Source organism: Cyrtonyx montezumae, unplaced genomic scaffold (assembly GCF_038088225.1).
Source record: "Cyrtonyx montezumae isolate F1298 unplaced genomic scaffold, pur_monq_1.0 scaffold_16, whole genome shotgun sequence".
Lineage (NCBI taxonomy): Eukaryota > Metazoa > Chordata > Aves > Galliformes > Odontophoridae > Cyrtonyx > Cyrtonyx montezumae.
In genome coordinates this window covers 10,375,475-10,401,478 of record NW_027071892.1, presented here as the reverse complement: position 1 = coordinate 10,401,478, position 26,004 = coordinate 10,375,475, and the positions used below count along the sequence as shown (strand labels likewise).

The 26,004-nt window shown below is 46.1% G+C and overlaps 1 protein-coding gene across 1 annotated transcript in view; it reads right to left on the bottom strand.

Annotated features, from left to right (window-relative positions):
- Window positions 1-26,004, bottom strand: part of CACNA1H (calcium voltage-gated channel subunit alpha1 H) — a 109,734-nt gene that overhangs the window by 62,544 nt on the left and 21,186 nt on the right. The window contains exons 6-8 of the mRNA XM_065733031.1: window positions 18,677-18,769; window positions 16,011-16,800; window positions 11,857-12,275 (exon numbers count right to left, since the gene is read on the bottom strand). Of these exons, the coding sequence (XP_065589103.1) occupies window positions 11,857-12,275; window positions 16,011-16,800; window positions 18,677-18,769 (1,302 nt within the window). The remainder of the gene's footprint in view (window positions 1-11,856; window positions 12,276-16,010; window positions 16,801-18,676; window positions 18,770-26,004) is intronic.

The window sequence follows — 26,004 nt, the reverse complement described above, 5'->3', positions numbered from 1 at the left end:
AAAACCACTGCGGCCCTTGGACACCCGAGCACAGCAGGAAGCTTCTTCCTTTGCTGTCTGATGATGTTTCTTTCATTTCTGAGCTCATCCCTGTCTCGAAGTTGCTGTATGTTGCTGTGCCAGGGGCAGAGGCCCAAATTACCACAGAAACATGGCCTGCACCAGCCTCTCCTGGCACAGCTCTAAGCAGTCTTTGCTCTCATCCAGGTGGGCACCAACACTATGCCCAATCCTGGCTGCTCTGAGCAGTGCAGGGTCTCCATCTGAAAGCTGCCAAAGGAAGAAAGAGTAGGCTCAGGACTTCCTACATCAGAAGTACACCAATCTATATGCATTTAAGTCATTTCAGAGGGGTCAAACTGAGAGGTGGCGGCGTTAATAAGGGCAAAGGAGGGAGCCTGCACATAAAGAGACAGCTTCACACCTAGACAGGTAATCTCCTAGGGAAGAAGTTTACCTAGATTTCGGTGTAAGACTAAAAAGTAAGTGTGTCTCCCTCCCAACAAACTTCCTGAATATCACAAAAGCTTCAGCCTGGGCTGATACAACAGAAAATGGTTGCATCTCTACCTTCGAGTACTTCCAGCGTTTTCCTTCCCAACTTTATCACTGAAACACACATTCTTCCAGGCATGCAGCAGTCTAAAACCAGATCAACCAGAATCACTACAGTAAATCTTTTCAAATTTGTATAAGCCCTGACTTTTGCAACTCTGAAGTGGTTTCTATAGAGATGCTAAAAAAACAGAACGACACCTTCTGGGTGCTGAATTTGGCACAGCAAGAACTTCGGGTGCATGGCAAACGTGGGGTGAGAGGAGTGAGAGAATGGAATCAGGGCCCCAGAGTGCGACTGCTTACACGGAGTTGAAGATAATGGGGTAAGTCACTGCTTCAGCTGACAGATGTTAACCAAACTGACACGCTGCACTCAGCAACGCACAGAGTTTAATTAACTGCAGGCAATGGGGCATTCATACAGGGGAGGACAGCCTGCCCAATTTCCTTATGGTGTGGACGTGATAGGGAGAGGGAGGGACGTGAGCACTTGCAAGGCAAAAGCAATTCTTGTGCATTAAGAGGTTTCTCAGAAGTGTGCCGAAGCTGCATTTGGCTGCCCCTCAGAGCAGCTCTATCTCCTCTCTATCTTTATCTGCAAAACTGGGCAGAGGAGTCCAAATCTTGCAACTTCCTACACAGTCTATTTTAGAGTCTCAAAAACAAAAACAACACACAACAGGAAGGATGTGATTACTAGAAATATGTCTGAACTCTCCCACACCCTGGCCTAATCAATCTCGACAGCTTCTCCATTTGCATCATTAGACGGAGCTTTCCCAGCTCATCCCATCCCATCCCATCCCATCAGCACAGTCCCACTGGACCAGTGCTCAGCCTGCACGGATGCCCAGCTGCCTCAACACTCTTGCCAGAGCCCAGCTTGGCTCTGCTCTGCTTTTCCCAAGGACAGTGGGACACAGAGATGCCCAAAGCATGGCTGAAATGTCACTTCTCATGTTGAGAACCGTACTGAGCCACACTGAACCTAAACCTGAGTGCAGAGATCCTACAGGGATGCAGCCATGAGGCTCTGACAAGACCTTCTATACCAACTATACTATATTTAATACACTCAAAGAGCTATTTAAGCAAAAGCCAAAAGCCATTTGGTCTTACTTAAGCAAGCCTCCATTGGAATCAATCGAACTTCAGCCCGGGCACATGTAGGAGCAAGGAAGCACATGGCCACAATGGGGGCACAGAACAGTGTGTTGTGCTCTTGCTCCTCAAAAGAGAGGCAGAGGACCTCCTCCTCCAGCTTTGGCAAGCAGGACACCTGGTTTTAAATGGGCACACAATAAATGGCATGGAGCACTGCCTACCTCCCGGTGTGCGGTCACTCCTGGGATTTGGACACACAGTTGGCTGCATTCAGTACGGCCAGCGCCAACCTGATTCTTAAACTATTAAACCAACCCTTCAGGCTCTGTATCCTGTACTTTCTGTGTATATGGTACAAAGGAAAAGAATTTGATTTGGGGATTTGAGAATTTCAAATAAGGACATAAATTAGAAAAGTATTTGTTTCAGATGATGACAAATAACCCTAACTCAGAAAATATCTGTTCTTCACTCCAGCGTGATGACACGAGGTCCTCTGCAGTGCTGTTTTACATGCTTTCCCAAGAGCCCAAGCTTGTTAACCTTCATTTTACTGAATGTTTTCAGAGAAGTGACAGCTGGAACAATAAATACAGCATGCAGATTTCATGCTATAGTTAAAAGACCAAATATGTATGAACACCTCTGCTATTACGCACTGACTAGCAAGGGGGGAAAAAGGAGTGAGAGGAAATCTATGGCATTAAATCATTCCTGAAACACAAAAGGAATTCTTCAAGCTTGGGTGGGAAACATCTGCTCCACTGTTAGCTGCGGGGTCAGGATCTGTCTGCTGGTCTCAGCCTGCCTGTCCATCACTTGTTTACAGGTTAAAGAGTCTCAGAAACAGAGAGAATGTGTGCCTGAGAAAGACAGGAACATACGTCCTCCACCATCCACTCTACAGCAAGGAAGGGAGTCCTGCTACTTTGGTGGGTACCTGTGTATATGCTGGAACTCTGGCAGCAGGAAGAAAGTGATCCAACAAAGAATTCCAGTCTGAACCTTGGGAGACCCCAGGGGCCCAGGAGACAGAGCTAGGGAAAGAAGGGAGGGAATGAGAGGTGGGAGAGCATCTTTGATATCTTAGCCAAGTGTTGTGGCTGTGGGCATCCCTACTCTCACCTCTAAGGACCTTAGAAGTGTTTGAAGCTCCCAGTCTTCAGCACAAGCTAGGATTTCTGTGATTTAATCCTCCTGCACTTCCATGCTCTGCCCCTTCTACCTTGGCACACATATCTGCTGGTACCTGCCAGGACTCCAGCACACCACATCAATAGTTCTGTTCAAAAACATCCAAGATGCTGATCTCTTATTTTGGCAGGTTCAAGAGACCTTAGCAAAAATGAGAAATATGGTCCCCATAACACAGGTCATTCGCAGGAAGATAATTGCCCAGCAACCCACGCTGCTTTCAGACTCTTGGGCTGAAAATCATTTACACAAATGACTTGACATTGTTTGCACTCCCAAGAAGCAGTGACCAGAGACAAACAATGTTAGCTAACGCAGTTGATAGCTCTGAGCCCTTCACAAACAAAAGGAAGTCTCATTCTCTCCCATGTTGAGCTCTCCCTGTGTGTTCCATTTATGTCTTACTGATGGGATTTGGGGCAGGTTGGAGCCATGAAATTTCTGCCTAGTTCTGAGAGCAAGGGGCACATGGGGGACACCACGTATACACACTCCAACTCAAGAATAACATTTGTCACCCAGTGAAAAAGCCCTCCCAACATGGAGAGCCGTACCATCTACCACAGGAAATGTACAGCACCGCTGTGAGTTGTGTTTTACCCAGAGAGCTAAGTGAGAAATGCTAGCACTTTTCTAAGGCTCCACAGGTAGAGCTACTAGAAGCAATCAGCACACTCACACTTCACAAACCACACCAATTTGAAAGCACAGACAAGTCCATGTATAGTCATGCTGAGAGCCAGAGAACTACAGGATCTGTCTGTCTGCAGCAAGCTCAATTCCCTTTGGAGTACATAAAATAAATAAAAGACTTTTCCTTCTGCTGCTTTCTCCTGGGGGACCATGGCAAAAAGTTTTGGATTCATCTGTGCATGGGACAGGATAGGGAGAGTGAGGTATTCATTTGTAAAAGCAACAGATATCTGAGAACTGAGAGATGAAATGCCTTCACTGGGGGAGAAGCCAAGGGGTCTTCCTCCCCTGTGCTTTTTGGTGGCAGATTACAGTTCTAGCAAGCTTTCCTGCTACAAGGCCTATGCACGGAGTGTTTTTCCCAAATTGGGACTCAGGCTGTCTTTAAGGCTGTAAACCAGACAGAGCAAACAAAAATAGAGCTTGAAAAGAATGCATGCAGGCATGCCAAATCTCCCTCATTTTTGAGTATAAGAGTCTCACTCCTTTCAGATGCAGCTCTCTTCCCCCCACCTCTCCAATTCAGTTATAATAAAAACATCCTGATCTTGTAACAGAAGATTCAGAAGGAGGTTTCAAGGATATGTTTAAAGCTTCATTCATAATTCTGGATAATCTCACTGTCCTAGCTGGTGAACCCTGGTTAAAAACTGAGGAAAACTCATGACTCAGGTTGACAGCAGCAGTAAACATACCTGCTTATTTCCTTGCAGTGATTTTTCTGCTCTGGTGAAAGGAGCTAGCTAGACTGCTACCCAGGCACCTCAAATCCTCTGCCTGTGAATCCTCAGCACTGAGAACATGGGCAGCACACAAGACACCTCAGCAATGCTACTGAATCTCTTCCCAGAGCTCACAGACTATGTTGTCATCAACCCATATGTGCTGCCAAATAGCAATCCCACTTTGCCCTTAGGTTTGTCACGACTGTCTTCTCTACAGCTCCCTAATATTCTATCCGTTAAATTCATTTTCAATTCTTTCTGTATTTTCCAAGTCTCCATAGAAAGAATGCATCCATGGGAAGTGGTTGGAAAGGCACAAAGATATTAACCAGATACTTTGCCAGCTGACTGTTGGGAACCACCACTCTATATGCATTGCTAGTCCGTGGCCCAGCAGTTTCTTGCACCACCTCACCCACTCTCTTCACTGCACATCTCCCTGAGTTACGGTCCATATCTCCTTGTGCTATACTTCTACTGCTTCTGGTTTGAATCTGAAATGTAAACTTGGTTTTGCAGAGTCTACCTGCGACCTTGAGGCATGAATACTAGTGCTGAGAGAATCACAGCACTCTCTTCCCATTCTCACTGTTATTATTAGTCATAATAATATCCAGCAAACTGGGAATCTCACATGGTGGGGTGATGTACACAGAATAAAACACAATCCTTGTTTTGGGGAGAAAAAAAAAAACCACAAGGAAAGAAAAGATGGATGCAGACAGACTGGGGAAGCATTAGAGAACAATGGGACAGCCTCAGCTAATGTGGTGGTGTTTCTGCAGATCAGCAGAGCTCCCAGGACAACCTAAGGCACTCTCTGCTTCCTGCCACTCCAGGATACATTCCTCTCCAAGTCTGGTAAAAGGTGGCACTCAATGACAACCAGCAGGAAGGCAAAGGCTCAATGCAGTGTCGCACTCACTGCTTGTGAAAGCCACCTTCTTCATTACAGGCTCTCTCTCATCGCAGTTTCCCTTTGCAGCAAGCAGACGCCCTGCTGTCCAGCTGTATGAAACCTCCTGGCCTTGGAGCACATTAGAGCCATTGTCAGTACAGCATTTGAAACTGGCTGCCCAGGGCTGTGATTTACACACATTTTTGTGATGAAATGCAGCTGGCAAATGCACTCTGCTTTCATTCTTGAGGCTATATTACACTTGGTTTATTTTACCTGCCAGTTGAAATGCAAACAATCCGTCTGCATTCTATATATAACCACCCGTTGCCATCGTGCGTGCTCGTGAAGCATGGGAGTTTAACGGGCTCAGCTACAGAAGGCACAGGGACTGGCTCAGCTGACTCGTTGCGTGACCCAGATGGAAGAAAAGCAGCTGGAGGGTCCGGCACGCCGCAGCCACGTGCTGCAGGCCCATTACTGGCACCGAGCAGAGCACCAGCTTCCACACAACTGTTTATGCTTGGAAGCATGTTACTGTCACCTGCTTAAGGAGTCATCTCAGCAGGGAGCGGATGCCATTTATACGGTCAGTCCCTCACCACACAGAGCAACTAATGGCGTAAGTGAGGGGAAGGAACTGAGCCAATGGTGGTGGTAAAAAAAAAAAAAAGTGCCTGCAGCTCTATGGGGAATAGCTTAATATTATTCCCCAGGCCAATGAGCACATCTATAGGAACCAGATCAGACTGCAAACTGCCCTTGCCATGACTAGCTTCGTTGTTCTCCTGACTCTCCCGTGACTGCTGAGCATGTCAGCACTCAAATGAGTTATTATGCTCAGTTTCTGCACTGGAGAGGTGCTGTTCCTGCCTGGTAGGAGGCAGAGGAATGGAAGGATCTCTAGTATGCTTGCCCTTATATAGTAAAAAAAAAATATAACGAGAACATACAATCCAGCAGAGGAAAATGGAACGGTGGAGGAGTCAGTTAAATTAAGTATGAGAAAAGTCTCCAGGAACACCATTTCCCCTGGAAGGATGTGATTTACACCCTCTGCCATGAACGCTGCCAAGGTGCAGCAGACAGGGATCTACTCTGCAGCTGGACACCTGTCTCAGGACTGCTAACATTTACTATCTGCCATGTTATGCAGAAGTACTTCACTTTTTGCCTATGACCTTCAATTCCCTGTGACAAGAGAATGAAACCTTACTTTGCTGGGTGTAAGTGCTCGCCCATGAGCTGCTGCTGGCTCTGATCACAAGCCTTGCACCTGAACTGGGCAGAGGGGATAACAAACTTGGGACATCCCCAGAAGTGCCACCAACAGTGTCTGTCAAACATGGTCTGGAGAGCACACAAAAGTTGGTGCAACCTCAGTGCACAAGAGAATGGGAAACATCCCTTTCCAAAAGACTCCAGATAAAGTCCTTCACCTCCCTCTCAAGAGGTGGGGACAGAATTCAGGTCATCAGCAGGTGCTTGCTGAATAAGTTCAACTTCCATTGCTCTGTACAGGACACCCAATACATGCTCTCAAAGTTTCCCTAACAAACCAATGCCTGGGGAAAGCCTCATGCTTCCTTCAAGAACCTCAGAGGGAAGCAGGGATGCACTGGGCTGAATTCACACATCCTGGATTGAGCTGGTGGGAATCTGCTTACTTCAATTCCAGACAGTACTTAAAATTGTGTCACACAAAGTTTGAAGAGTGAACAAGTTTTACTAGCTGAAAGTCAGAATCTCAGATCAGGACAATATTTTATTGACTCACAACTCAAGAAGAATTCAAGCAATTTGCTTTTAACACTGCTGAAAGGTTCAATTCTGCCTTCTGAATAAATGCTGAACTTTCCAGGCCTAAACAATTTTTCAAGCCAAAATTGAAAAATGCTCACTAGAGAAGCTGGTTGCTACCTTAAATCACACAGAATTACTTTTACTTCAGAATAATAAAATGTGCTTACTCCAACCCACTACTTCTCTTACACCGATAAGCCATGGACCACTGGGTGCTCAGGAAGGTCACCTCCAACCTACTGCAAAGACAGCTGCTCCGAATGAGACACACCATAGGCGAGAGATCAGAAAACCAATTAAAAGCTCTTTGAACAGCAATAGCTTGGAACAAATACTAATTTGTATTTCTCTTCACAGAAGTGAATATAAAATAGCATTTCTAGTGCCATTTGATGTAAATTGAGCCTTTTATGTGGAATCATTACAAGTATCAGCAGTTACTTCTGCAAATTCCACTGGGAAGGCAAGTAAGGGGCTCTTCTCACAATTTAGGACAGTCAGGGGTCCTCAGGGATGAATTTGGAGCTTGCCTTTAAAGGGAGATATCACCAGCATCGCTCTTGGACAAATGAACAGGATTCTGTCCCTTTGCCACATAATGGAGGAGCTGGGAATTGAGCTCTCCCAGCAGGGCTGAACCTGTGTCACTTTGTCATGGCCTTGACAACAGATGATACGGATTTGAGTCCACCACTCTTTGCCAGGTCTGAACTGACCCTGCAGCAAAAGCCAGCTGAAGCAGTGGCAATTATTTTTTTCAGATCAGGCATTGAAGAACGAGCAGGAGCTGACTCTGGGACAGAAAGCTACCAGCTTTCAGTGTCAGAGAGGCACTCAGACACCTGGCTCCTGGAAAAGTCTGATCTGTGCCAGGCTCCACACTGCCCCAGTGGCATGGCAGTGGGCACGCTTTTGGAGTGCACTGCTCCTGCCTGGTTACTGCAGTACCATGGCACATTCTCAGATACCCTGGAGAACTGTCAGTTGCAATAAATGCCCAGTGAAATCATCCAATTTATTGAAATTGCCTGGAAGATTAATGTGAGGACTGCCTTCCTCTTTGTGTTTGGCTTTCCTCATCTGTGGGAGTGCCTATTTGTGTTTGACATAGAGAAATATATAAAGCATAAGAAAAAAAGAAAAAAAAAAACAACTCTGAAGCAGCCAATTAACCTTTGAAATACAAGTTGTGCTGATGCTAACTAACAGCATCCTGTAACTTCCTAATTACCAGCCTTGTATAACCTGGCAGTTGGAGACAGTGCTGGCTGTTAACCGGGCAGACGCACTGCGCGGGAGGATCCGATTGCTGCTAATGATTGATGTCCCAGAGAAACTCGTTTGCCTTCATCAGCTGCCTCCTGCTACCAAGACCTTCTGCCACATACTGGCTGTGCTGCCATGAAATCCTCAAGTCTGGCTCTGGGAAGAGCTGCCTGCTAAAGGACTGCTCTGTGCAAAGCTGCTCCAGCATCTCCTTTTCCTCCGTATGAATGCTCTGCCGCTACCTCACTTGTGCCTTGAGCCACAGGACAGGATCCTTGCCTAAGAGAGTATTATAAATGGGCTGCATGCTTTAAATGGGGCAGTGCCAGCTGTGTTAGCCAAAAGCAGGAAGAGTAATTGTGTGAGCAGACTGCTGGGAGCTTCAAACTCCCATAAAAATGCACATTCAAGCCTTGAAGGAATTTGGATATGGACAGGTCCCTCTCAGGGGCTGCTGCAGTACAGACAGAGAACAGCCATAGTGCTGCTGTGACACAGGCCCTGCACCTTGCACTGCAGCTACTATGAGGGCCAGCAGAAAAGTGATGAGAACCATCAGGTTTTTCCTCCAGCCTGGCACCTTGCAACCCTGATTCCCTCATCCAGAAGGGAAGGACAACAATAATGCCTGCTTGCCTCAAGAGGGCTCCGTGCGACTTTGCTGCAGAGTGCTGTCATATCCCAGGATGAAAGGCGAAGTAACACACCAAGGACCCGTCTGCTCTCTCTTCCATGCTATATGTTGTTCAGTGCCCTCCAACCAGGTCGCATGCACAGGATTGATGCCCTGAGTTCGAACAGCACTCAACTAAAAAGGCATGCAGTGTACCCATCTACTTGCAAAGCCACTGATGTCTGTATGAAGTCAGAGAAGCCAGAAAGGAAAAGCAAGCAGTTGTTACTGAGTTTTTTTATAGGGGCTGTGCATTTACTTACAGATGGGGAGGTGTGGGGAGAGCTTCCCCATGGCCGTTGCATTGATTGCAGCTCAGTTTAATAAAACCAGTCAATGACTGTTCATTTAACAAGCGGCAAGAATCAGAACCAGGGAACTTGTTTAAGCTGTTCTACCCAGAACTAATGTTTCCATGGTAGATGATGCTTTGCAGGGCTTCAGAGCCCATGCTGCTGAGAGGGCAGGAGGTTGCACCAGAGCAAGCCTCTGAATGTGGCTCACTGGGTAACACTAAACAGCACAGGGGAGCAAAGAAAGAGGAGAGAACAATGGATCGTAGCTTGCCTTGTAGACAGGCTCCTAAAAACTTGGGAGAATGGTCTCCAGGTTTACCCTTTGGAGGATGGAGGAGACAATGGTAATGTCTGTGTATGGATAACAGCCTGGAGAATGCTCACACCTTCACACCTTTTAATATCTACTCTAAGCAGAGGTATGGAGTACCATGGCAGCATCCCTCACACAGCAACCAGAAAGCCATAATTAAACTTCATCCTGGCATGGAGCATGCTGTACCCCAAATGAGCCTTTTTCTTTCTTTTTCTTTTTGTTTTTACCTCCCTGCCCCCTTTTCCAACACCGGCTTGCAGGTTGGTGATAGCTTTGCTCAGGCATCTGCTCCTTAACTCCCTAAAAAGCCAGCCCTGCACCTCAAGCCTCACAACCAATCCTCACACCAGGAGAACTGTGGGTTCTGAAATCACCCTGCTTTGCTTGAAGAAGCCCCAGACTTTTATGCCAAAAAGTTCAGGAGCCCAGAACCATTTTCTCTTGTTTTCAGATAACCTCACCCCAGAGTGATGCCCTGGTGGTCACTGTTGATGAGAGAATGTTTGGGTGAGGTGTCTCAAGCCTGGGTTCTGACAGCTCCACAGCTCATTATCCCTGCTGGGCACCAGCAACACATCACAGGCAAGCATGTGGAGGAACTTTAACAGGTTTCACTTCAAAATTCCCCCCTTTTTATTAGACCCAAGCTGGCAGGAGCCCAAATACTCCCTAGCCAAAAGTCTCAGAATCTTTATTGCCGTTGGTTTTGAGATGGTTTAAAGCAAATCTTTTACAAGGTAAGATCCCATAAAAATCTGCCGGCTAGAGTTTTCCTTTATTAGCAGCAAGGATGTAATTATCGCAATTTGCCTTTGTACAAGTGACTGTGGACAGACTCCATGTGATCCCTCTGCTTTCTCGGTGCAGCCTGCCTAAAGCTTTCCCCCAGCACCCATCACAGCAATACCCAAGGACTGACAAATGTGTATCCGCCTGACAAAAGAGTATCGATGCAGAAATGCAGCCGCTGTGAGGAATGAATGGTTTATTCAGAGGTGACTGACAAGGTGTACTTCCTAATTTCAAAACTTGTGGAACAACTAAGCAGACAGAAAGCTGACAGCGACAGCTATTTCTTTGTTGAGTTTGGACTCTCTCTGCTGTAAGCATGAACTAATTTATTGTTGCACAGCTGAGGTTCATGTGTTTCAGCTGAGTACTTGCTTTTTTGAAAGAAAATATGCCTCAGACAGCATTGAGTATGGCATATGGTGGTTCAAAACACCTAAGTGGGGAGAGAATAGAGGAGTAACACTTTGGAGGACTGTTTGCCACAGTTCTGAAAAGAACAGAGTTTTGGAAAGTGATGGAGAAGAAAATGCAGAGCATCCTGCTTTTGGGGGCACCATGCTACTGTCTGCCCTTCCTCCTCACTCCTGAGCAGATGGTGGCAGAGAAGGGGAACAGCTTTACAGATCCTGCCTTGTTCTTTATTCTGCAGGGGAAAGCTGGGGGAACACCAGATGAACCTTTGATAAGAAACTCAGTGTGAGTATCTGCTGGACTTGCTGGGGGTATTTTCAACACCCAAATACAGAGGCAGCATGAGAAACTCCACAGTGCATCTTCAGAAAACAGCTGAAAGCAACCATTTTTTCCTGTCAGGAAAGCACAGCTTTCCCCAGAGTGACCAGCTGAAGCCATCAGATGACTCACCTCTCTCTCCCATTGCACAGCCCCATGGCTCCCATCAGCCAGCAAGGACAAGCTGTCCTCGGCTGCCAGCACTGCTTTCTGCCATCACCACGTTCACACTAATACTGGGAACAGCATGATTTCTCTTTCCTCCCTCCAAGCACTTAAATGAAAGATCTACTCACACCCTACGACATCAAATTAAACATGTTGGAGCCTTCAGAGTGGAACTCACTTTTTTTTTCCCCCCTTCACTTATTTTAGCATTGCCTGATGGCGGAAGCTTTTATTTAACGGTCAAAGATGATCCTTCTCTGGGTGGGTTGAGCTGGAGCTCTGGGGGAAAGGGGCAGCTTTGTACCCACACACCACCAGCATGGACCAAAGGGGCACTTCCACCATGCTTGTAGGAATCATTCACAGCCGATAAACTCACAGCCAGGCTCTGAGCTGCCAGGCCCTAGCACACACATTTCAACTCAGCACCTCCATGGTGCTGACAACCACCTTCCAGGCTTTTCACGCACACAAAGATGCTTCTGCTCCATACACGCCATCAGGATCAGGCCCTCGGTCCCACCTGGCGTTTACAACTTGCACAAAACCGCTCCCTCCTCCTCCAACGTGGCTGTGCCACAAAGCCATCACACCCAGCACCACAAACCCTCCGGGCTGCTGAGTCCAGCCGCGCTCACCTGCTCGTGGTACTCGATGCCCATGCTCAATGTGTTGATGAGGATCGCGATCATGATCCCTCGGTTGAAGTACTTGCTCTCCACGATCCTCTTCAGCTTGCTGCCGAACGCCTTCCACAGGCGGGTGACCTTGTTCCTCTCCTTGGCTTTCTTCTTCTTCCTCTTCCTCCTGCCCCGCTGCTGCTGCTGCTGCAGCTGGTCCCTGTGGTCGCCATGCCGCAGGTCCTGGGTGAACTCGTAGACGCCGTTGCTGTCGGAGTCGCAGCTGTCGGACTCACTGAAGGCGAACTCGGGGTCCTCCAGGAGGCTGGCACAGAAGGGGCAGTCCTGCAGCTCGCAGCTCAGCGTGCCGCCCGGGGGGCTGGGCAGCGGGCAGGCCACGCTCAGCCCCGACAGCCGGCTGGGTGTCCGCCGCAGACCTGCAAAGGGAGAGTGCACCGTGAGCCCCTGGCGCCCACAGCCTCCCCACAACATGGCGGCCATGCCCTCAGCATCCCTCCATGGGAGCTCTCCTCACAGTGCGATGGCCATTTTGTGCTCTGCTGCGCAGGGAGGACTAACCCACACACCTCTCACTTTCAATTATTTTTGATTATATCTGACCAACTTAACATCATTAGTGGGGATCTGAGTGCTATCAAGCTGTTACACTCAATTTAGGTAGTGCTTCCATTTAGATAATAATGAGGAAGGAGAGGGAGAAATGGACCAAAGGTGGCTACAGACCACGGATCACAGTCTGGAGTCACGTAGTCCCTTCGGTCTCCTTCATCCCTCCTTCAGCCTTTAATAAAGCTCAGGTGTATTCTTTACTTGAGGCACAGGGTGTTTTAAAATCAAATACATCACCACATGTTTTGTGGTGCGAGGAGAAATGCTGGCTGCCCTCACAGGGCCGGGGCACAGCGATGACGTGGGCAGGTGTCACGAGGCTGAGTCAGGTGGAAAAGGCATCAGATTTTGTTTCCTCACATTCAGGAACCAAATTCCCAATTTCCTCCTATTTAGCAACCAGACATTAATGGCAGGAAACAAAAACAAACAAACAAAAAACCCAACAGGAATTTATATACATTTTCCTTGATGGAAAACAAGGTGCAAATGCCATTTCTTGGAGGTTGGAGGGGGGTACACACGGATGTGTTTCAGGGACACCATGCAAAAAAGCACTGAGCGGATGCTCCTGGCTCTGGTCCCAGGAGCTTGGAGCTCACCCAGCAGTAACGCTGCTGATTTCAGCCATTCCTGGCTGATGCTTGAGGACGTCTTCAAAGAGAAGGCGGCAGCCAACAAAATCCAGCACCTTGTTAGACTGAAAGCTGGGTGGTGACAAAAGTCAAAATATATTTCACTCGCCTGAATGTCACTCATATCACTGGCCTTCAAAATAGCCTTGTAGGAGAGGACAGTCCTCCTCCACATCTTTACATCAAAGGCACCAGGAGGATCAGAAATAATTGACCCCTTATTTGGCCTGCAAGCAGCACTGGTCTGCACTGCACATCAGCAAGGCATTGCTAACTGGGATCGGTCAGATGAGGAAACACTGCAGCATGGACACAGTGGCATGGACACAGAGGCAGTGGGCTTGCCAGTCATCCTGAATGCTATCAAAGTGTTAAAAATCGTATGAAAAACACTGGCGCCACAGTTGTCTTCAAAATACCAGAGTCTCCTTGGCTGCCTGCTAAAATAACCTCACAGCATTGCAGGGCACGAGAATGCAGAGGAACAGGCTGTACTTTTATGCTGCTCAATTCCACAACAAAAGAAGGGAAGAGAATACTCTCTCCCACAATTGCATCTTTCCCAGCAGACACCAACCTTGCTTCCAGCTGGGTTTGAGAGTGCTCTGGCTGTAATACCTCCTTAATGTACTCAGTTATCACTTGTGTGCTCTCCTTGCACAAATCTTTCAGCAAACAGGCTCTGCTTGTTGACTTGTAAGAGTGGGGAGAGAACTAAGTGAGGCAGCCCTTTGCTCAAAGAGGACAGAAGGTTTGGGCATGGCTTGCGAGCCGCACCTCACCTTCCCTGCCAGGACTTAGCACGGCTGCTTTGCTCAGGCAGGGATGGAGAACCATGAGTTGACAGCTGGCAGTGCCACACCTCCAGGAACTGAGATGTTTGGCACCTAAAGATCCTCCCAAAACCTGGAAGGCAAAGTCTATCACTCACGTTGTACAAAGAGGGGTGTGGTGCAGAACTGAATCTGACTCAGCCCCATGGCAGGAGCAGGAAGGAGAACCTGGAAAGAGCCGGAGTTGTGCAAGTGAAGAGCTGGGCACTTGTGCACTAAGATCTCCAGATGGACATGGCTGGCTTGCTTCCTCTCCCAGCTCCTGTGCTCCCCACGGTGCCAGATAAGCTGCTGAAACCACCACCCGCTCTCTCTAGATATATCACACTTGAGACAAAACAATCTCAGATTTGTTAAAAGCATTTCGGTGTCCTCTGGGCTGAAATGCCCCTGTCAAAAGAAGATACTATAATTGCATTATAAATAGCAACTCCATCTAACCTCAGGCTTTTGAAGAACCACCAGAGGCCATGTGAAAAATCTCCAGATTCAATGGAGTGGCTGAGACCTGGTGATTCTTTGTCCTGGAGAGAGTCCCAGCAGCAGATCCACTTGTGAGCACAGAGGACCAAGTCTCTGACTTGAGCATTGCCTTCCAAGCAACAGCTCTTCTGCTTGTCCTTGGTTTCCCAGCTCCAGACTTCTGTGAGCCTGGACTTTTATCTCAAGGTAAATACACATTCTCATAATAACCTTCATTAACTTCCATAGTTAAAGATGTACCAGTGATTCATATAAAGCCCTTGCTTAACAACGGAAGAACGCTGCAGCTAACCTTGCCCCTTCTGCCCTTCTGCTAAGCTCCCAAAAGTACAGAAATATCTGCCGAAGGCAATTTCTATAAACAATCCACTTTACCCTTTTGTATGGTCACTTTAAAAAAAATATTAACAAAGACAAGCCAACCAACCTATTTGGCAAGCGACCTTTACTGTGACCTCCCCCAAGCTAGGCTTGGTATTTTATCAGCACATATCACTAGGATAAATATTTGTGTCCACACACAAGCAGATAAACAGTTTTGGAAAACACAAGCATTGATAAAAACAGATGATGAGTTTGTGTTAAAGATATAAAAAATAAAAATGGAAGCTAGATCTTTTTGACTTTTTGAGGGCTTAAGACTATTTTTCAGGCTTTGGCTCCAGCTTTGTTGAGAACTGGAGAAAATATGCAAAACAGAAACCCAAGAGTTGCACACAATCACTACTTCAGCAGCAGATGATTTATATCAGAGTGGAGATAAAGCTGCACTAACTAGCAGTGCTATTGTGGCTGCAGTCTGTAGAGATAAGGATGGGACAGAGGTACAAAAGAGTCCCTAACATGTTTTATATTCACTCAGACTGAATGGATCTCCAAATCTGCAGTAACACTCAGTCCTACATTTCTTCTGCACTGGTGAAAAAGAAGAGGGGAAGCCTGAGAGCTGCAGATCTGCTGTGCTCCTGCTCTCACGTGCATCCCTTGAAGATTAACACAGAGCTAGACTCTGCAGTGTCCAGGGGCCTTCCTCCAAACCTGCTGCTCCTCTTTCAAAAAGAAATCCAGGGCCTCAAAGGCCCATCAAAGCATCACAAGGTGGTCTCCGGAAGTATCTGTTGTGGGTTATTTCAATGCTTTCCTGTTTCAAACATCTTACATCTCCTAAACCTCATGCTCCTCCACCATCTTCCATATGCTATTCCTTTTCAAGGTACCGTTTCCCAACAGCTGAGGCTTTTGTGCTGCAGACCTGCAGCCAGGAGGACCATAGTCCATCCAAGACAAAATTCCAGGGGCTGCACTGTTCTGTGCTTGGGTGGGAGCAGAGGGAGAATGTTCAGGATATCACTAAGCACATGAGAAGAGCTCAAAAATATGTGCTTTGTAACCACGAAAAGGGGCCTGAAGTCATTGCCTACATCATTCCGTACTGTGCTTTACCCAATGACAGCAAATGCAAAGCTAGAAGGAGCAGAGCTGTCAGTCCCTCAATCTCTCCTATTTCTGGCTTCTGTGCTAAGCTCAAATAGCACTCACAAAACAGCTTTCATTTTCAGCAAGCAAAAAAAATCAGCTCATTTGTCCTTACCATGCTCTCCAACCAGTTGCTGCAGCTTCCCATAAGAATCTGTGCCCAAATTTACAGGGCTGTTAACTACAGCCACAGGTGAATTGCCATTCTTCTTTCCTTTGGGAACAGGGACAGAACTGGCTTTGCTAGTTGGTGAAGGCAGGATGGTAGGATAGTTCATGTTGCCACGGCTGGAGAGTCCAGCAGTCAGTTTAATGCTTGCAGGGGCATTGGAAGACTTACAGTTCACCTGTGGTCCTTCAACATGACAGTCTGCGTGGTAAATGCTATGCACAGACTCCGAATCTGGAGGAGGCGCAGGGCCCTGCAAGTTAGGCGATGGAGAAGGGAGCATCAGCTGGCTGCCAGGCTTCATCACCTTGAGTTCCAGGTCGCAGATCTCCGGGTTGGAGCGTGGCCCCCGCGGGCTCCCGTTGCTGATGTGGTAGTGGTGGTGATGGTGGTGGTGGTGGTGGTGGATGAGGTGGTGAATGGATGTGATGCGCTTTTTGCCTCGGCGGCTCTGCCCGTTTGTGGTGTTGTTTGGGTTAACTTTTTTCCTGCGCTTGCTCTGCCAGTTATTGTACAGGCGTATTGTCCGCCGTTTCACCTTCCGGAAGATGTGGCAGATGTACTTCAGCAGCTCCTCGTAGCAGCTACCTGGCTCTGAGAAGCTGGCAATTGTGCTGTCATTGGAAAGATAGCGGGCCCGCTGCTCCTGCATCAGCTGGTTCTCCCGCTGCTTTGTTTCAGAAAACTGTGTTGCTATCACAACCAGGCACAAGTTAATCATGAAGAAGGAACCAACCTGGAGAAAACACAAGGAATTAGCAGGAACTTTACAAAGCAACTCATGCTGTCCAGGCTGGAAGTGTTGTTCTTAGAAACCCTGTGATTTCCAAATGGGCCAAATCTCAGGATCTGCTCGCCAAATGTTATGTCAACATGAGCCTAAGCTGCTAAATCTGTTCCTAAACTGTGTTAAATTATTTTGGCAGTGGCAAAGAAAGCTGTTAACAATAGCCTTCACCACTTTCCTCCTCTCAGCAGTGATGACATTTGCCACTAATGCAGGGTGCATGAAATACAGCGTAATCAGTCACCAAAGCAAAACAGATCACTAGGAAGCACCCAGCCAATCTGCAAGAAAAGATGGTCTGAAGACCTATTTGTGCTGTCTTTTCCTCTATCACTTTACACCCTGCATAGGGCACCCACCTTCTGAGGAGGACAATCAGGGTTCACGTGTTGTAACGTTGTACTTGTGTACCTTTATGACATGGAAAAAGTCATTCCCAGGAGATCTGGTCCTCCTAGAAAGGCCTAATTTACTGTCTGGTTGAAGTGATGAATTCTTAGGTGATAACAAGTTTTCAAAATGCAGTTCCAAGGATAAGAGTGTGAAGTGACCTAGGACTATCTCCCTCCCCTCAGCTGCTGAGTCCACAAAATGGCTTTTCATCACTTGAGTTCATAAACCGGCCAAAGGAAAACATCAAACACTCCCACCAGAGAATCACTCCCCTTGGACGTGAAAGGGACTGATGTCAAGAAAGTGCCAATGCTTACAGGACAAAAACTCTGTGCTGGGCTTGGTAGGAACGTATGGATTTAATCTGGGCCATGTCTGGTGAAAATCTCAGGGGAAACCGATGAGAGTGCTATTCTCTAGTTTTTAATACCAGCCTAGAGAGTGCTTCAAAAGCAGCAAAGGTGCCAACGCCAGCCCCAAGTGACCTTGGGGTTAGTCACAGGGCTTTTCTGCAAGGAAAAGTAGACAAGAAATAAAAAGAGTGGAAAGTACATCTCCATTATGCATGGCCCATTGCTAAAGGCTCAAAAATCTCCAGCTTCAGAATGCTATCCATTATTGGCAGTCTCTCACACAGCCCTGATCCACGCAGTTGTGTGAGCTGTGGTTGTTTAATTTCCAAAGGCCTTCAAAACTACAGAGACAAGGTCAGAGTTTTATGTAAAGAATGTCCAGTCACAAAAACACTTTGAAATGCCCCTTCCCCATGTCCTATTTGACATCTACATGAAACTTGTCCCTTGCACTCCTGACTTAAGGTTTATTTTCCACAGATGTAGACCCCTGGGGAAGGTTGTGCCCTTTATAAAACAGAAAAAGAAACTTGCCAGTGTGGGATAACAGCTTCTGAGAGCAACTTTCAGCTCTTTCAATGAATAACACTTTGTTTCTAGAAATGACAGCACTGTAAGACCTCAAAAAAGTTGTAATACTATTATTACCCTTGTTTAAAAGGCTCATGTGAAGTTCAGTGACTCTTTTGAGCGCTCTTCATTGATATAATCTGCCCTCTGGCATGCTGAGGAATCTAAAGGAAGGAAAGCCGTATCTTCTTTTTGTTCTGATTAGCAGTTGCTTGGCCAAGGCACAATCGTTAGGACACACCAAGGTGACAAGACCAAGACTGGAAGACTATGAGGGAGGGAAGACCATATGGCTTGACAAGCTGTGACTATGCATCACATGTGACACTAAAAAGGACAGAGTCTATTGCAGCCAATAACCTGTCCCTACAGCACTAATCACAACCTGCACCATTAGACTTCAGGGTGGGAGGAAGTTCTCACATCCTGAATCCCAGCTGGCTTCCCTCTGTGAAAAGCGAATAACTATACCCCAGAAGGACAGGGATTGTTTCACAGTTCATACTTACTATTATAAGCAATATAAAATATATAAAATTGTAAAAAGAATGTGCATCCATCACATAATACATGATGTCAACCCATCCTTCCAGGGTTATAACCTATAGGAAGACAGAGAAAGAAAGTGTGAGAACACGAGTTAACCAAAAAGACAGTGAACATCAGTCACTCCTTAGGATCTCTCAGGATCCACCCAGACCTGCTGCACTTCTTTTCCCAGTTGGCTTAGGATAGACCAAAGGACCGTCCTGAGGTTCCTACAGAGATTTAGCACAAGTAAAATGATAAAACGATACAATAAAACATCTGAAACGCTGGTTTGGAGCCAGTGCAAATAAATCCCAAGGAAGGGTTACAAACAAAGCAGAAGTCTCTCTGTGCAGAGATTTGGGCTTCTACCTCAGCTCCAGGTTGTGTAATGCTACCTGTAATGCTCCTAAGACTTGAAGTCAAATTTGTTTCTGCAGAACAGGTCTCTGTGATATCTGTTGGCTCACCACTACACCTGCATCGCTAGCATCTTAGTGGGAAAGCATCTGAATGAAAAAGAGTTACTTTAATTAAACAGAGAACTGAGTTCATACTTGTTTTCTCAATCTTCCTTCTACTAAAGAAGAAGCTGAGGATTTAATTAACACCACACAGACTGTGCAGAGCGAAGTGATGCTGCCATGTAATTTACACTTTCTATTTAGATAAAACATACCGAACTTCTAGTGCTGTCTTGCTAGTGGTGCTAGAGCTGAAATTCCAGCACAACTTTCATCAAAATCAAAGCTCCTTCTGAATGCACTCTAGCTCAAAACCCAGAATTACCATGCAGTGCATCATTCCCAAGTTTAACCATGCTCACAACAATGGAACAGAAACATCATTCTGCTCAGGCACTGTGTGAATTAGCTCATTGGGAACAAGGAAAGGATCAAGCCTAAACAGCACAGACAGCTGTCTATATGGACAGCACAGAAAAGCAGACCTACAAAGCACTTGTCAAAGCAGTGAATAAACAAAGTTCCCTTTACACCTGAACCGTCAGGGCAAAATGTTTTCAGGGAAGTCAGACAGGAATCCTTGCCACTTTTGTCCCATTTTGTTTGTTTGTTTGTTAGTTTTTCCCTGGCAGAGCTGCAAGAAGCTCCTTGGTGTGGGTCTCAGGGATATGACCATATCTGCAAAAAGGAGAGCACTGGTGTGTTCCCAACCACCAGTCCCCATAGCCTGAGACTGTTAGAGACCATGAGTGCTAGAAGAGAGGCTCTACTCACTCCTGATTCTTCTCACCCCGAAGTCAGTGTAGTGATGACTTACCAGAAGCTTTTCAAACCCAGTTCCTGTGTTGAAGCACACCTACCCTCTGTGCAGTGGGGTGAGAAGGAGCCAGTGCCCGAACCCCTTCCAGCCATCCAGCAGCCAGTCTCACACTAAAACCAATAAAGGTGATCCACCAAGGAGCAGGCACAAATTGTCTCTGCAGCTATTATACTCTGACAGCACTGCTAAAGACTCGGAGCAATCAGGTCTGATGATGTGCTGGCTGCATTTACACAAACTGCACCCACCTCTCCTGGCTCCCATTACATGCATTAGATACTCCTTAATAATCACAACCTTGTACAGGTATCAGGGAGCGACGCTGATCTCTGGTGCCGCAGATTTAACAACAAAAAAAGGGAATACTCTTATGTCAAGAGATCAATCTCCAATAGGAAGCATTCAGCAACTGACACATTTTGTGCGTGGATGCGAGGGCTGCTACTCACCCGGAGTCTGAGAGTGGGATAAGCTGTCTGGGCACACACTGGCAGTAATCAGTCTGTTCAGTGGTGTGAAACGGACAGGCAATCAAACTCAAACTGCCCTTTCCTACCTTTCATTTAACGCAGTTGAAACGTTTATAAAGAGCAGAGTTATTTTCAGCCCCATCCCCTGTGTGCACCACAGCAGAACATCCCCACTCAGCGCTTGTGCAAGTTGATGAGGAAAACGGAAGGATCTCAGTGGGACTCGAGGATAAGCCAAATCATTGCCAGATACATGAGAAACTCTTTTGTGCCATTCAAAGTCTCCTCCTTCCATCCCCCTTCCCCCTGGGTTGCAGGGGCATTTCAGCACAGCTGCCACAGCAGGTGCTCTGGCCATTTACACCCAGGGATGAAAAACGAGCCCTGCGACTCCAAACATATCAGATACACCTCTTTGCCGAATTCACATTTGGCTGGCAATCCTCAAATCAAATGTAGTAAACCGATACAACACAACCCCCTCTACAAAAGTGGTTACCTGAGGGCTGCCGTCGGGCTTCTGCAGGCACTGCCAGCTCCCACCTGGGAACAGCTGCCAAGAGAGGCATGAGAGCCAACCCAACATTTATCGAAGTACTTTCCTTGCATGCTAGACAGTGATTTCAGCAAGAATCAATCAACGTGCCACACTTCTCCTCTGGAGGGCTCATCCAGCTTTCAGAATATTTAAGATGTAATTAGAATTTGCATTATTTACTACTCACTTGTAAACCAAGTGGGACACAGGAGGAACACGCAGACCGCTGGGCTTTTGTTCTCCTGTTTGACATCTTTGTGGATTCAATCTCGGACTCATCACCCAGTATAAATGCAGCAGTACCTAGGGGAGGATTCCCGAGCTGCCGAGGATTACAGAGTACTAGCAATCCTATAAGAGAGCGTGCTCACAGACATCTGTCTTCTTTTTTTAATCAAATAGCTCTGGAGAAATGCAGGACAACACACATGCATGGCCACCTGTCTGGACTGAAACAGTCTCTATGACTTTTATAGCCTGATTCTTGCCATGCTGAGGACTTCTTTCATGCTGCCCTTTAAAGGGCTCCTTGGGGACTTTACATGTGCGATTTTATCTGCTCCACAATCCCATTGCATACACCCAGCAAGGCCTTGGTGTAAATGGGAACATGACCATTTGAATCTGCCAACAGCTGGTCTATCCACCACAAACTAAATTCCTTAACTATTTTTGGAACCAAGACAGAGGCATCTGCACTGGTGCAAGGTTCACTGCTGCAGCACAGCCTTTGATCCTACACATTTATTCTCAGACCAGATGAATTCAAAGGGAAAGCTAACAGCTCTTTTCTATTCTCTCAAGAATTCCAGGAACACTGATACATTTTTTCAGTACTGCGTGGACTACTGTTCCTCCCTTGGGGCCTCCTGAATGCAATACCACCTACTTTGCTAAGCAGAAATGACTTCTTCCACTCTGCAGTTTCCAATCTGATTAATCCACTTGACGGCAACTCCAGTATTTGGCCCTCCAAGGATGTCTTCCAAGGACCCGGAGCACCTTTCCTGTGCTTTCCAATCTCAGCAATCCATTCTCAGTAATGAAATTACATCTCAGCCGTGGTTGTTCGCAGACAGACATATAAAACAGCCCCTCCAAATGCACCAGCTCAAAGCTACCAATAAACGCAACACACAATTATTTATCAACAGAGATAAGATGGCAAGAAACACATTTTTTAATTATGCCCTGATGAACAAGATGTGCAAGATACGTGGCACACTAAAATTGTCAGCTGCAGGGAAACAACCAAAACATTCAATTAAGATGATTGGCAAGGTTGCCCTCGGGAGTGCTGCCAACTGCAATTGTGTGTGGCAGACCCAGAGGGAAAGGAGACTTTGCCCCCTTTGCACAGGAGAAGGATTTTGGCCTCCAAAGGACTGAGGCTCTGGCCAGAGAATAGAGCCATCACCTAAAGCTTTGGCAGATCTTGCATGACACTCAGTGCAATCCTCACCTGCACATTCAGTCCTGTACCTCTTACACAGCATGGGCAGGGATAGAAGATGTTATTTTTCCTCCCATTAATACCTTCGAGGCAATGTACTAAAGCCCTGAATCTTGTGTCCAAGCCTTTCTTCCAGCAGTGCAAGGATTTAACTGAAAGCTCACTGAGGTCAATGGAAAGACAGATTTTGAGTTCATCAATCTTTGGCTCCACCATGCAGTTCCCAGTCTGGCAATCCCCCATCACCACATTCAGATGGGCAGGATGAGAGCAGACAGTTCAATATATATATATATATATATATATATTTAAGTCTCCTGTTCTGTGATTCTGCTTCTCTTGGTTTGCTCATACCACAACAATCCCATCAGCTCTCACAAAGATGCTCATCTGATTTATAGCAGCATAACTGGGGACAGAAATCTAGTCAAGCTAATCAGAATCAATGTAATACTCCAGAGTGAAAATCACAAGGGAGATGTAGATTAAAGACGCTGGCAATTAACTCAGACCTCCTCATTGTTCCCAGGGAGACAGAAAGTTTACATTGGTTTTTTTTCTGGGGTCACATGAAAGGTCTCTGCAGAACAATTTCTTTTATTATCCCAAGGAGTTTTCACCATAAAAATCCTTGTCCTTGTGCTCTGCCAAAATTTTTTGCAAGTTCTTGGCTGTAATCCATCAAAGAGCAGGTTATTTTTTGCTTTAGTTAAGAAAAAGGAAAAAAAAATATAAAAAAAAGAATTACCCAGGGAAGGAAAAAAACACACCAGAACACCCAAACTCCAACCTAAGCTCCTCCAATTAGTAAAGCCAAACACTGAACTCTTCTCTGTGTATTAGAAAGCACTAAAGGCCATTGCCAGACAGGCTGCTGCAGACAAATCAACCTTGAGGTGCCACTGATCAATCAAAGGAAGATAGGAAGATGATTGTGTGAAGTCAAGCTGAAAAGATTCTAAGAACTGAAGGTACAGCATACAGAAATCAGAGCTAGCACAGAGGCCGGATCTTTCTTATGGTAGGATTTCACTTCTGTGATTACCTGAACAGGCTTCACGGGCAGAAACAGCCTCCTTAAGCATGGGAACCAAAATCAGCATGTTGCACTTTGATCAGCCCCCATAAAACACACCCTCAGCTGATTCAGAATTGCAGGTGCCTGCTCAGCTCAGCACCGACTGCAGCAGGAGGTGATAGATAGAGAAACCCAAGTGTTTCCAAACCATTTCAAGTGTTCATCTTCATTCATATATACAATTTGCACTTAGCCTTTTTTTTTTCCTGGCCTAAACTAGGTCCTTTGGGGACAAGATGGTCATTATCTGCAGCAAAATCAATTATGCTAAACTGAACAGCAACCGAGTGCTGTCATGATTATTCCATTTTGTTGGTTTTGTTTTTTACTTTTATCTAATTTCCCTGGTCGTGCAACAGTTCTCTTTTCTATAAATCTCTTCGAGACAAAATACAACAATATAAACTCTGAAAGCTATTAATTACTGTGATGCTCTCAGTAAGTTTTATAAGGCCTCCAGCACTCATCTCAGAAAGCCTCTTATCTACATGCTTTGTCCTCTCTGGAGCATTGATTTGGCTAGCAAGCACTGGCCAGCTAATAATGGAGTATTCCTCTTCTGGATGCAGTGTGCTTGGCAGCTAATCAAATCACTATTTTTGAAGTCAATTTCATAATTTTAATTGTTTCCCCATGAAACATGTTGTTAAGTAACCTGTGTCAGAAAAACAGGTTTGTTGTATTCTGCTTAATGTCCTTTGAACAGATGCTTCTCCTTTCACTTCGAGAACTTGCTCACTTTGCAAAGGAAGTTTAATCAGTTTCTGTATAAGCTGGGAGTCTTGCAAAGCATGCATCTGCTCTGAAAAGCAGCAAAACAGAAAATAAAGGGGAACAATGCAAACTTGCATTTGCCTTGGATTAGTGACAACCTCTCAAGTTTGTTCCATGGAAGCACAATCCCTGGTCAACACCGTCAAACCACAGCGGATCCTAAAAAGCAGAGCTCAGCCAGTATGCAGTAAAGTTGAAAAGGCCATGATGTTACTGGTGGCTCTGAACATCATGAAGCTGAATTTATGAGCTTAAAATGGCATCAGACCTCAACAACTTCTGCTGCACAACTTCTGCTGCTGTCTCCACATTTAGATCTAAATAATGCAAGATCCTCATCTGACAGCAAAAACATCTCTGATTTCAGATGACTGCTGCTTATAACAAATCACATCTCAGTCCATATTCATGAGGTTTGATTTACTGGGATAATTACCTGTCTTCATTGTTTGTGTAAAGTATCTTATGCACAGGGAATGTACTTAACTGCTTAACTTCAGCAATAATGAGTCCATTATCACATAGAGCCATAAATCAGTTTCATAGCAAAGCTGAAAGATGAAGCACCTGTAATGAGAAGGAAGCCTACACCAGACTGAAGGCCTTGCTGAAAGCTGGGTATGCGTGACAGTGGTCCTCCAGACACTACTGGGACCTGAGGCAGTCTGGGGTACTGAGCCCAACACAAACAGCAAGGATTTTTGTTATCCTTTACTCCAGAGTAAGCCATAGCTTAATGCAGGAACCCCTCTTTCTTCCTAGTAGCAGGTTTCTGTCCAACCCTTCTAATACCCCTCATAGGTTGGTGGGCCTGGTCCTGGAATCAGGATGGCTCTGGCTTGTGCTATATGGGACAATTCCTTCTAGCCTTCAAAATTAAAGGCTTTTCAAAAGCAACTAGTCCTCTTGGAAGCACATTCTGAGATGCTTTAAAGGGGCTGGATATTTTTAGATTGGGTAGTCAGCATGAAAGCTCTTCAAATGAAGCAAATGATGTTTAGCTGGCTGGCCAAATGAAAAAACAACAACAACACAACACCAACAAAGCTCAAACCCCATCATTTAGATCGAGATATTTTCAGAGATCCAAAACAAATGCAATTCAAGTCCAGCGACAAAGCACCATCTTGAAGCAGTGGAAATGAAAAGCTCAGAACTCTCTTCTCTTTTTTTCCCTTCAGACAAAACTTCTTGTTTATCACAGATAAGCACTGTTGCCACACATCTCTAGTTTAAATAATGAAATGTTTGACCAAGAAAAGTCCCTTTTCGGCCAAAAAAAAATGATCTATTCAACGAACTCTGAAAACAAGAGCACCCAAAGTGACAGTTACTTCTGAAAAGTGTGGCCCACAGGACTACATGTGGCATGCATGTATAGAGCTGCAGTTGGAAGCCTCAGGCTTTATCCACTTCCTTCTGTTTCATAGAATAGCCATAGAGTCACAGAACAGTTTGGGTGGGCAGGGACCCACATCTAGCCCCTCTTCCCCCCCATCCCCCATTTCAGTGTGTCTTTTTGGCTGTTCCCCAAAATATACAGAACTACTGAAAGTGGGAGAACAGTGGTTGCAGCAGACGGGCAAGGAAGCAAAACAATAGCATCTTGGGCACAGCAGACTCTTCAGAGTTTGGGCTACCATTCCTGAGCTGACCTTTGGTAAGGAACTTGGGTTGACTTACTGCAGGGTGAAAGTTTGTCCTTTCTCTGA